Source organism: Mustela lutreola, chromosome 13, assembly GCF_030435805.1.
Source record: "Mustela lutreola isolate mMusLut2 chromosome 13, mMusLut2.pri, whole genome shotgun sequence".
In the NCBI taxonomy this organism is placed as follows: domain Eukaryota; kingdom Metazoa; phylum Chordata; class Mammalia; order Carnivora; family Mustelidae; genus Mustela; species Mustela lutreola.
The window spans coordinates 58235896-58249436 of NC_081302.1; the positions used below are offsets into that span (position 1 = coordinate 58235896).

Sequence of the window (13541 nt, forward strand, 5' to 3'; positions counted from 1 at the left end):
GATTGGATGGTTCTGGGTTTAATTTCACTACTTCAAAAAAATATCAGAACATTGTAATTTATGTTTATATGCACATTATCATCTACCTACAAGTAGCTAGCTGTATTTTGCCTGAATTCTTAGAGGCAAATAGGACAAATAGCAACAGAAGTTATTACTGAATTCAAGTAAAAAATATTCTTCCCCAAGGGGGAAATTATTTGTCTTTCAAATTTATCAGGAAATTCAAATTTATATTTCTTTTTTTTTTTTTTTAAGATTTATTTGTTTATTTTTAGGGAAAGAGAGAGTGAGCAAGGGAAGGAATAGATGGAGAGGGAAAGGGAGAGACTATCCAGCAGACTTCCTGCAGAGTCAATGCAGGGCTCCATCTCTTGACCCTGAGATTATGATCTGAGCCAAAACTAAGAGCCGGTCACTCTCACCGACTAAGCCACACAGGCGCCCCTCAGATTTGTATTTCAGATTCAAATTCATTAAGTAAATTTCGTAAAGTAGACTATTACCTAAATGTACCTCTAGTTCCAATGTTTTATTTATTGTGTTTAACATAAATTGAGATAACATGTGCCTGCATCATGATTATCATTATAGTTCTAAGGTTGACAAGATTTATTCTTTTTGATTGGTTCTAGTTGGTCAGGTCTGTCTGGTGGACAGGTGGAGGACCAAATGTGAGTCAGAGCTTCCACATTCTACCGTAGACAAGTATAGGGATGAATTTATCAAAGACAACTGAACCGAAGGCTCAGAATAGCGTGACATTTTCATGCAAATTGCTCTTCTTGCTCTTCAGTCTTGAATATGTTTAGTTGAATTAAATTTGTCACACTCATAATCACTCATGAATAAGTCACATTTCCGGTTTCCTGCTGGTTCTGGAAAAAACCCACCATCTCATTTTTAGAAATTAAATACTTAGAGATATTTCTCATATTCAGTGTCCCAGAGAGGTAAGTTATTAAATGTGTACATGCTGAGCAAATTCGTTATGACTTTGTTTTATTTCTTTTTAACATTTTTTTTCCCTCTTTTTTAAAAAAATTCTTCTTGGTTTGGTTATCTCTGTTGACTCAATTCCCATATTTTGGATATTCTTCTTTATATATTCCATGTGAGCTTGCGTTACCGAAAGCAGAACATTGATAGTGGAGCCTAGAGTTAGTGATATTGAACATTACATCTAATTTTAATTTTTCCCCCTTTATTTTTTTTAAAGACTTTTATTTATCTTTTGACACAGAGAGAGAAACACAAAGAGGGGGAAGCAGGCTCTCTGCTGAGCAGAGAGCCTGATATAGGGCTTGATCCCAGGACCCTGAAATCATGACCTGAGGGGAAGGCAGAAACTTAACCCACTGAGCCACCCAGGCGCCCTGATTTTTCCCCCTTTAGAACTAACTTACAAACTCTATATTTTAAACACTTTTCCCACTGACCCACATGAATCTGCTTTCACTAGAATCTGCAGCTGTGAAAACATCAGTAGGAGAGTAGAGGTCTTGTGGCGGGGACGTCTTTCGGATGCAGTGTCTTAAGAAGCATCATTGGGTAAGTGTGTTGAGTTATCCATCCCCATATCAACTAGGTCAATCTGTGACAAAGCCAGTAGGTTCAGCAACATAAACATGAGTTTTGTAAAGAGGATAGGATCATTCCCCACCAAACATGTCCTTTTAATATTTTTAAGGAGCAATTTCATCCGAAGATTTCCCACACTTAATGATGCCTGAGGTATGATACACATAGTGGACCCTCACGAACAAACACATGGAGAGAATAAGTGAGTTTGTGGCACTGGTCTCTCAAACCAATTTAAATATATTTTTGGTTATATGAATAAATAAGCCAGATAAACTATAGAGCAGTGGGCCCTTCTTTGATCATCTTTGCATATGGAAAGGGAAAAGTAGAGTTTGGAAGAGGTGAGGCTTCCATCCTATTGTGGCCTCTGATGCTGCTTGGCCAGGTGGCCTTGTATAATTTCTCTAATTTCCCTGGCTCTTTATCACCATTTCTGCTAAATGAGAAGCCCGTATCAAATGATGTCTAAGCTCCTCTAGCTCTTGAATTTATTGGGTATGTTTCTTTTTGTTCCTTATAGTTTAGAACTAGTACTTGGGCTAAGTAAGTAGAACTCATACAGAGAATTTGTATTACATATTAGGGCATTAGAGAGCTTCTCCAGGTCTTTTGTAGCTCCTGTGGGAATGATAATGGTTATCCAGAACCTTCTAAGCAAAGCTGGAAGGAATTATCAACTTTCAGTCTATAGGAAATGTGTTTGCCAGTCCTAGAGCTTTAGTAATAAGTTTAGATGTGTTTGTACATTATGAATGGATGTTCATTTAAATATTGTTACTAACCATAATAACACCACTTTCTTTTTTTAAAAGATTTTATTTATTTATTTGACAGAGAGATCACAAGTAGGTAGAGAGGCAGGCAGAGAGAAAGAGAGAAGCAGGCTCTGTGCTGAGCAGAGAGCCTGATGCAGGGCTCGATCCCAGGACCCTGAGATCATGACCTGAGCCGAAGGCAGAAGCTTAACCCACTGAGCCACCCAGGTGCCCGCCCCATAACACCACTTTCTATTGAGGATGCATATTGGTTTTTTTTAAAGATTTTATTTACTTGAGAGAGACTGAGAGAGAGAGAGAGAGAGCGCACAAGCAGCAGGACCTGCAGAGGGAGAGGGAGAAGCAGACTCCCTGCTGAGCAGGGATCCTGATGTGGGACTGGATCCCAGGACACTGGGGTCATGAGCTGAGCTGAAGGCAGAAGACCGAAGGCAGACGATGCTTAACTGAGTGAGCCACCCCTCATGTGGGTGCCCCACATACTGATTTTTGAGACCATAGTTAATCACTGCCTGGGTAAAACATTCATGCAAACTCTCAACTAGGTGCTTTTGGCCCACCTTTGAACTTAGTTCCAGCTGTAGTGAAGGTTTCCAAGTCACCTGTTGCTGCTGCTAGTGGAATTGACCCCTAACTGTCTGTACTATCTTTAATACCGCACCCTTAAATAGACTTTGTTGGGCAGGCCGAAAGGGCTACTAAAGATGGCGAAAGTTCCTGCCACAAGACCTGAGCTAGGACAGGAGAACAAAGGCCCAAGCAGGAATCTGAGACCCCCGCCCCGGGCTCCCGTGGACCAATGGGATCCCGATGAGCAGGCAGGATATCCAAATAAGGGAAACTTCCAAAAGACCCCTGAGCTTCCTGCCTTGGGTGCGACTTCCGCCACTCTGCTTTCCAGAGTGGCGGAACCTCGCCCGAGGGTGCCCACCTCCTCCCGGCGTAACTTTCCTGGCTCCCCTTCTCTTGAGCCCTGAAACTTCGCCGGAGAGCATTTTTAATAAATCTTGCCTTGCACCCACTTTGCCTGGTGTTGTGTTTATCTCGCCGGAAAAACCTTACAGACTTTACCTCTTTCCTTATTTTGTCTGCTTCTTGAGATCACATGCCACATAAATGATCTGCACTCAAGTTCTTATCTTGGCTCTGTACTTGGGGTCACCCCAACTAAGACAAGATCATCTAAATAATGGGATTTTATTGCCTTTCAATATCTGAAATAAATATAGGGCAGGAAGTACAAATTGTGCTGTTCTCTAGAAACCAGAATAAACATCTTTAAAGATGTTGTAATCTTAATTATAAATAAAACCTTAAATGACCTTGGCTCATTTTCAACAAAAATCTAGCTTTAAAAAAAGAGATCCTGTTGCACCGTGGTATTGATGAAGTTCTAGAACCTAGGTGAGGTTCAGTGGGCTGAGGTCTGTAGCCGATGACCAAGAAAGAATTCTTGAGACATCTTTGGTACAAAATGGTGGTTTAATAAAGCACGGGGACAGTACCTGTGGGCAGGAAGAGCTGCTGCCCGGGGTTGTGAGGGGCTGCAGGTTATGTACCCTGTGGTTGGGGGAAGATGAGGGGAAGGAATTGGGGGAAGGGAGGTGTCAGTGGAGTTTTCATATGCTAAAGAGGGCCTACAAGGTGCCAGGATGTCCGAAGCCTACCGGAGGCCTTGCCCTTGCGGCTTGATCAAGGGTTGTCTTGAGACCAGCCATTAACATTAAGATAGTTGGGAGACTTTTTGGTGGGGTGTCACAATCCTGCTATCAATCATCTTTGTTAGTGAGATTTAGGACATTTGTAAGCCAAGGGAGACTCCTGTCTAGCAGGTTTATGAGCTCTGCAAGTTAACTATTTGCTTATTGTTCATGGCAGTCAGGGCTGCCTGAGGGATGCTACACATATGACTGAGGTTGAGCGGATAGAGAGGGGGTGCAAGGCGCCAGGTTTTGCTTTGTCTTCAGCCAGCCTCGTGCTCCCTCATCAGTATCTCAGTCTTTTTGAACTTTTGAATTTTAACCCTTCAAGGAAGTTGAACTTGAATAGTGAGAGCACTTGTTCTTTAGGGAACCTGGGGCCTGTTAAAAAGAGCAACCTGATATCTTGTACCATCTATAAAATGTGCACAAATGAGGCTGATGGTGGGAAAAATGCCACAGTAGGAATCATTTGTGTTGATATCTGGCTTTTGGTCTCATACATTAGAAACTCCTTGGATCCTTAACAATTTGATTTTTCTAAAAGATTCCCATATAAAAGTTATAGTTGTCATTTATTTGCAATGCATCTGAAGAATTTCAGAGAATATGAGAATTGTTCCAAAATATTCTTTGTTCATGAAGCTGTGTCTTGGTTCATCAGAGCCTGGACTGGACTCCTAACATCGAGATAAACAGACTCAGAAGAGACCTTCTGAAAAGATCACTGATTATAGTCCCTTATTATAGATTTGAAAAAAAAAATAAAGAAAGACTTTGACTTGTCCAGGGTCAGACAGTAGCAGCAAACTGGACCTAGATGTCCTTACTCAGTCTCTCATGCCTGAGGCTCCAGCTGGGTGTGAAAACTTCCCATAATGTGTTGGCTCAGGTGGACAATTTAATTAAATATCAAAGGAGAATTGTCATTAAATATCAAAAAGGGAGAACACTGGGGTATATGTCATTAAGGGAAAAAAAGGAAACCATTTTTTTTTTCAAACAAACCACCTGCACAAATAATAAAAATTAATAGAGTTTTGTCCTATTGCATATTTACTGGGGCAAATGTCCATTGACTATAAAACTTGTGATAAGCTCAGTAGTATTATTAGTATTTTCATTTTAGAATTAAATCATAAAAATCACATGTTTTCTTCAAAATCATCATTATGGTTGTGAGTTAAAATTTAATGTTAAGTTATAAAACTGCATACACATTACGAAGTTTCTGAAAGTACTTGTTTTCCTGTGGGTCATTTGAGTGATGCCAGGAGAATATTTCTTGTCCCTAAATTTCTTTCTCACTTGTCTTCCTGGTGCTAAAGTTTTTAATCATGGATTATGATCATGGTGGACAGCTGAAGGGACCTCAGTGATAGACAGTGGTTTGTCAGCTTGAATTACTTATTGGGGCTCTAGTAAAGAAGAGGAGCCTGATAGGATGGGTCATAGAATGGGTAAGTTTCGATGTAGGCAGGAAAAAATGCCAGTGAAGGGAACTCTGCATCATGGTATGGACAAAACAGAATGTTTTAAAAAATGAGAATGTTCATGGAAAGGATAGTAGAAGCTGTTGAATAATAATATTGACTAGCCCACAATTTTGTGTGGAATTTGCTCTGATGGCTAATAATATAAACTGGCTTTGGGTATTTTTCTTTTCAATAACAACACACTTATTACATTTACATGGTGCTTTACAGGTTATCAAGCACAGCCATAGCCATTACCTCATTTAAGTGGTGCTCTCCATTAGCCAGGTCAGCTACTTGTGGCTCCCTTTTTGGAGACAGTGAAATTGAGGCCCCAGGGTTCTTAAGTGATTTGTCTGAGGTTATAAAACCAGTGTGTAGGCAAGCTAAGATGGGAACTTGCATCTTTTGGTTCTGAATTCAGTGTTTTTATCCTCCCATGCCATATTGGGCAGGGACAAGAATTGTATACTTCAGAGTCAGATGACCCAGGCTTGAACTTGTCACTCTTTTTTTTTTTTTTTGCCAGCTGCGTGACCTTGGACATGTTACTAACTGTTCTGAATCTCAGTTTCTTTATCTCTAAAAAATAAGAAATAACAATACCTATCCCATAGTATTGTGTGAAGATTTCTTTAGGTCAATCAAGCAAAGCAGCCAGCTTAATTCCTGGCACAGGGTAGGTACTCAATACATAGAGTTATAAACGCTTGGAAAAGATACCTACTGTCTGGATTTCATAAACTTTTCCTACATTTAGAAGTGAAATGACGAATCAGGGCAACTTTCCAGTTTATTCAGTGATACGATGTTTTCTTGGTTTACTTCAATTCCTGAAATTATCTCCTGTGAAAATGTGTGTCACGTGTGTGTGAAGGCCCCTTGCACGTCTTGGGGTACACGTGTACACACGTACCCATCAGTAGCAGTGTGCGTGCGTTGGGGGTTCAGCAGTGGTTCTCTCTGTTTCTGGGCTGTGTTGAACCAGATGGAGTGACCACACATAGAGCATCTCTCTGCTGCAGATAATTGCAAACTGGATCACACAATCTTAAATCTAACTCAACCAGCTCGATCCTGCTTCAGTCACTGAACCTCAGAGCACAGGCTTTGGGCTCTTAAAGTATCTGGGTGATACACAAGTTCTTATTTGATAGCCGAAAGGTTTGGGTAACTCCCTTTAGCAGACAAAACTACGGACTCATAAAATTACATTGATTTTTGAGTATACTTTATTTATAATTATTCTTTCTTGAAATCTTTTAGAATCACCTTGGTTAAAATCATTACACAAAATAATCTTCACTGTATTTATTATATATGACACAGAATAATTTAACACTTTATAAATATGTTTCGTTGATGCACAAATGGGAGAAGCACCCTTTGCCAAAAGCAGTATAGTAACTTACTTCAGTTTGGCTACAGTAGCACTTTAAAAAATGACCATGAGATGGCGCTGTGGCCAAGTAGATTAAGTATGTCTAAACTGAGTGTTTCCCTTAACTATATGGCATTTGATTCCTTTCTTTAAATAGAGAAGAATCTACTGTTCAACTTAAAGCATTGATTAGGAGTGAGTCCTTTAATCACAGATCCATATATCGTTCAAGCACTGTGTCTCACTGGGGTAGGGCGGGGGTGTTTTGAAAGCCTTAGTAGTGAGAAAGTCCCCAGATGGAAAAGGGTCCACCATTTTATTTAAGATCACTCAGCTATTAAAAACACCAGTGTTTTCACCACCCTCATAGAATTGTGTTAAAGTCTTCCCACAAAATTAGGTGAACTTCCAGTTTATTTAAAGAGCTGATACTTCTGTTACATTTTAATCTGCTTTGACAGCAATGGAAGGTCATAGAAACGTTAGAACATGAATTCACATTTTAATTGACAGGATACAAACATGCAAACATGTGTATATACTGAGTGTTTTCATTAATAACTCTTTCTTTTTCTCCATATAAATATAATATAAATATCGAATAAAGTGCATGAGAACATGTCTGTACATATACACAGATACATGTTTGTCTATATACACTTGAGTAGATACTTATGGAAAGCAAAAAAATACACATTTGTAATATATATGTAGTCAAAAGACATTGGTCAGGCAGTATTTATGTTCATTCTGATCAAGATTGAGTAAATGGGGATAGAATCTGTAATCTTTTCTCTAATATTTAATGCAATGTGCAGAGTTATAAACTATGGCAAAATACTTTAGAGCAGAGATTTTTTAACATTTGTATTTTTCTGTTAGTATGGTATTATCATTAAAGTGGTTCAGGTCAAATGCAGCCTTGGTATACGTGGTTTGTTATAAATTCTAGCTTTGACATACATACCTTTCAGCATACCTATAAGAATTAAATTGGATAGCCTTAAAGCATTTCCAAATTACACAGTGGCATCTCCCACATTCTTCAGTTTTCAAATCTATAATATTTTTCAAATGGCTTAGAGCAAAAAACTATTTTTCATTTAATAGAAATGCTTCAGTGTTGTAATCTCATATCATCTAACATCTATTTTAGTAAGAATGTATAATTTAATCTAGAGGAATATCAAGGTGAATTAACTACTGTTAAACTCTTTCTTTAGCAAACTGTTCTGCAAAACACTGTATTACTGCTCTTTTTTAGGGAGTCCAGTGTCAGTGAGTAAGAAATAAATCAGATTTTTAGGGAAGTAAAACAGAAATTTTCCTTGAATCTTCGGTAGTGGCAGGTTGGGTCCAGGTTGTGGTGTGTTTCTAAACTAACTGCAAATTTTGACCTCCTATTGTATCCCCTCCCTTGCTCATTTGGTGGGTATTTATTGGAAACCAATCGGGAAACTTATTGAGAAAACTATCCTCAGAGTCGAAACAAGCCTCCTTCAGAACGAAGTAATAAGAGAACAGTTTGAACCAATTCTCAAAATGTCTGTTAATCAATATTTCTGACAAGGACCATTCCAGTTAGGTCATTTTCTTCAAAGGCAGGAAAACTGTTTTAATTCTTTTTATATCCTCAGTACCTGGGACATTTCTTCACAGACAGTATAGACCCAGTAGATGATTATGAGACCAAAGCTGAACAGTTTTGGTAAAGAATATGGATTGATTGATCTGAAAACATCAATTTACCTGATGGATGCCAAGAGGAAAGCCACCTGCATTTTACAGAGACGTCCTAAGGTTCTGCTGCTGTCAGTAGCCAAAAAACCTGAGTTTATTCCTCAATCTTGACACAGTTACATCAATACTGCTTACTGCTCAGAAGAGCGCATGCACGGTGCGGTCATCAAAGAGCGAGTTACCAAACACTGCTATGGTGCTGTTCAGGAGAAGCAGTTTCTAGAAACGTATTTGGTAATGTTAAATTATCCTTTTGTTAGTTTATCTAGTAGAACAGATACTACACAAGACCACATCGGAGATTCGGAATAAATCACAAATAGAAGAGAAAGCAGCAGTAGTTATTAAATAACATTTTAAAACTTTTTCACTTCTGAGAAGAATTAGCTTGAAATGCAGCAAATGCCAGCAACTTTGTAAATATTTCCAAATGACATCTGAGAAAGTCGTCAAGTATTTCATTTAATTATCTTAGCAATACAGATTTTGTAACACTGTCCTTAGTGTCTTTTTTTGTTGTTGTTCAAAATATGTAACATAGTAAGTTTTAAAGAAGATTTTTCTTTAAGAGGTCATTATATTATATTTAACCAATTTTCACTAGTTATAGCTATTGTTATTTACAGCAATAGGTAACCAACTCATGCCGTGAATTAACAACAGAGTAGTAAGATTTCCACTTGAAATAGCAGGTAATTTAGACTTATTTATGGCCTCAGTATAATTATACAATAAAACCTAATTATTTTAAAGACAAATCATTTACAATGTTAAAAATAAGTATCATAAAGCTCACAGCTGAAATGCTGTCAGAACATTTTTGAAGTGCACATTTTGTGTCATTTAACCCTGCTTTTTTTTTCATTAACAGAATAAAATGAGGCATATAAATATTATTGTTGGTTCTAGTTGGTTCCAGTCTCCCTATTTTCTTTTTTTTTTTCCCCCAGAATAGGTGAAAATTTGCCTAGTGTGCCCTCTGTGGTTGCTATGGCAACCAGTCTCTCACACACAGCTAACCTTTTCATTCACTGTGTTAATATTGTCTGTAGGAGCATCTTCTGAGTGCTGTTTCCCTAGAGCAACCATACTGTAGTCATTATCTGTGCTCTTGGCATCTTTCTTGGAATTCTTTTTTTGTCCTGTTTGGAGCTGACTAGATTTGTAGGCCAACGCCGGTATAGTGTTCACTAAAATTAACTGCAATGGTTTTTTATTTTCCTTGTACTGACACTGAATGTACCGGGAAAAGGCTGACCTGTAGGTCTTGTTGAACAGTGTGTACACGAGTGGGTTGACCGCCGAGGAGAGGTAACCGATCCAAACAAACACGTTGAGGAGGGCGCCGATGATGTTCTCGTTGCAGGACTCTTTGCAGATGACGGCCATTATGTTCGTGATGAAGAATGGGCACCACATCACCACAAACAGAAAGAAGACGATGCCCAGCACCTTGCAAGCTTTTTGCTCATTGCTGATGGACTGCATAGTCCTCCTGCCATAGGACCCTGGCTCCCTGTGGATGGATCGCTGGAAGAGCTTTTCTGAAGACAGGGAACTCTGAGGGAGGAAGCTGAAAGACGATAGTTTGGCCCGTGTGCCAAGATCACTCACACACAGAGTAGCTTCTTTCTGGAGTGACTTGATAGTTAGAAAGTAGGTGATCACCATGATGGTTAAGGGAATGAAGAATGACACGAAAGAGCCGATCAGGACAAAGTTGTCATCCGCAAGTAAGCAGCTCCCTTCCTTAAAGACCTTGGAATCATCCTGTAGCCCGAAGACTGGTATTGGCATAGAGATACCTGGAGTTGGACAGAAAAGGAGACATGCCTGTGAAGGAATAGTCTACACGAGGAGCATTGCTACATAATGGTGGCGGGCAAAGGATTCTGTATCAACATTGCTTAAAAGCTCAATATATACTTGCAGTAAGAATTTAAAATTCTCTTGGAATTACAGATATTAGGGATTATTATATAAATTTAATATATAATTATAGTAGTGACATATATAGTTGTAATATATATACAAATATATATAAAATATACATGAACTATATAGAACATATGGTTTCTTATATGTGTATGTTATATTGCCCTATAGAGATAGTCCTTTACTTCTTTTTTTTTTAAGATTTTATTTATTTATTTATTTGACACAGAGAGAGAGAGAGAGAGAGCACAAGTAGGGGAGCAGCCGGCAGGGTGGGGAGCAGGCTCTGTGCTGAGCAGAGACCCCAGTGCAGGGCTTGATCTCAGGACCCTGAGACCGTGATCTGAGTTGAAGGCAGAGGTTTAACCCACTCAGCCACCCACGTGCCCCATAGTCCTTTACTTTTAAAGAAGTACAGGGGTTCCTGGGTGGCTCATTTGGTTAAGTGTTTGCTCCTTTTGCTCTCTCTGCCCCTCTCCCGTTGCTCCTACCCCTGCTCGTGCACACTGTCTCTCTCTAAAATAAATAAATAAATAAATATTTTAAAAACAGAAGTTAAATAAGTCTAGCTTTAACTTTTCATGCTGTATTTTTTCTGATTACAACATTATACTTATTAATTGAATAAAATACATTCACACAAAAATAAAAAGGACCAGTGATGCCACCAACCATCCAGAGATAATCACCATTAACATTATTGTGCTATTTCTTTTAGATAAACACACATACACAGCATTCACACACATTTTATAATTGAATTTCATATACAGTTTCTAACTATTTTTCTCCTAACATTGTGCCATGAGGGCATTTATAAAAATGCCCTCATAAAATTGTAAACATATTTTCTTTTCAGAAAATTTGAAAAAGAAAAAAGTAATGAATAAAGAATACTGATATATATTCTTGCCAGCCAGGGGAAATTCTAATTTACATTTTAGGTAGTTTCTTCTTCCATTTACATGTATAAGTAAATGTATATACATGTATATGCAGTATTTTATGTGCAGATATACATCTTCTTATTCCATTTAACATTCAGTCATGAAAATTGCATATATTTAATTAATTATGTTTCAGATTGTAATTTAAATTCTAGTTAGTTGGCTACAGTGTAATATTGGTTTCAGGAATCAAATTTAGTGATTCATCACTTACATGCAACACCCAGTGCTCATCATAACAAGTGCCCTCCTTAATGCCCATCACCCCCACCCATCCCCCACTCGCCTCCTTCCATAACCCTCTACAGTTAAGAGAGAATTGCACATATTTTAAAGCATTTTTAGAAAATATGATTTTCTAGTGTGAATTTAAAGTAACTCACCAATTATATTTTTTAACTTTAATTTTGATTCTTAATTTATTTATGAAATGTTTTATTTATTTATTTGACACGGGATGGGAGAGCAAACACAAGTAGGGGGAGCAGCAGGCAGAGGGAGAAGCAGGCTCCTGCTGAGCAAGAAGCTCGATGTGGGGCTCGATCTCAGGACCCTGGTTTCATGACCTAAGCCGAAGGCAGCTGCTTGGCGACTGAGCCACCCACGTGTCCTTTGATTCTTTTTTAAAAGAAGCTTTTTGCTATCAAAAAGTTATAATATATGCAGAAAAAAAAACAAAAGAAAACACTGAAAAACCAAAACAAACCTAGCACATTGAACCCATCACCCAGCTACAACATTAGTGAACTCAAGGACGATCTGGTTTCACCCATATTCCTACCTGCTACAACCTCTCCCATGTTATTTTTAAACAGATCCCAGACATCATGTCATCCAATCTGTACATATTTTCTTATGTAGATATAAAAGCTATACATTCTTTAAAAACCTCATATTATCAAAATCCTACTCTTAAATAGAAATTTAATATTTCCTTAATATTATTATAGAATCAGTGTTCATATTTCTAATTGTTCTATAAAAATCTTTATATATTTTTAGTAGTAGAATATTCATACTGGCGGAATATAAATAATAAGCAGCTATAGGGGCGTTTGGGTGGCTCAGTGGTTCAGGAACTGCCTTCGCCTTGGGTCATGATCCCAGGGTCCTGGGATCAAACCCCACAGCAGGCTCCCGGCCCAGCCGGAAGCCTGCTTCTCCCCCTCCTTCTGCTGCTCCCCCTGTCTGTGCTTTCCTGCTCTCATTCTATCAAATAAATAAATAAATAAAAATCTTAAAAAAAATAAGATAAATATAAATGAGTTAGGTACAAGATGAGAGAAGACATGAAAATGTGAGCCCATGGTTAATTGTTCCATCACTGAAATTTGGAGAACCCATACAGCTCCCTTAGGGACAGGGCTTAGGCAGAGGAGGAACAAAGTGAGTAAAAGGAATGCTTGGCCTCTAATCCTGCTAATTTATCCCCCATGGTGTAGGACCATATTTAAGGGAGCTTCACCTGGCCACTCCCACCATTGTGCAATTTTGGGGGTGGGGGAGTGCCTTCCTCTCCTGGCAATCACGTGATGCCCTAAAGGAAACATCAGGGAAATGAGGAAGGAGAGGAAACATGAATCAAATAACTACTTCGTATAACTTAGTTTAAGATTGCTTCTTCTGTGAAAGGGTAGATGCCAAAGGACACCCTGGGAGAACATCAGAATGAAGTTCTTTCTAATCCCTCCCTCAAAGTTGTATAATGGAGTGTCCAGCACACTGCTCCTGACCACCCTTCAGAATCTAATGAGTTACAATCTAGCCAAGAACATGGGTTCAGTTCCAAGTTGGGAGCTACGGCTTGCTTGAGTCTTGTGACCCATCTGGAAGAACTTTCAGGCTCTATAATCTAATTTGTGAGTGCTCGGGACAGTTCGGCTCTACCCAACTGTAGGCCCAGCTGTCCTCACCTCGTTTCCCCTCACACCGGCCGTCCTTGCAAGGAGGAGAACATGAGCTTGGGTTAATATAATGTTTGACTCAAAGATTTCTCAGGGGCA

General features: G+C 38.8%; 1 protein-coding gene across 1 annotated transcript in view; it reads right to left on the reverse strand.

Annotated features, from left to right (window-relative positions):
- Positions 1-6762: 6762 nt before the first annotated feature.
- HTR2A (5-hydroxytryptamine receptor 2A) overlaps positions 6763-13541 on the reverse strand; it is a 61650-nt gene continuing 54871 nt past the window's right edge. Inside the window, exon 4 of the mRNA XM_059144545.1 lies at positions 6763-10461. Within this exon, the coding sequence (XP_059000528.1) occupies positions 9662-10461 (800 nt within the window). The 3' untranslated portion in view covers positions 6763-9661. The remainder of the gene's footprint in view (positions 10462-13541) is intronic.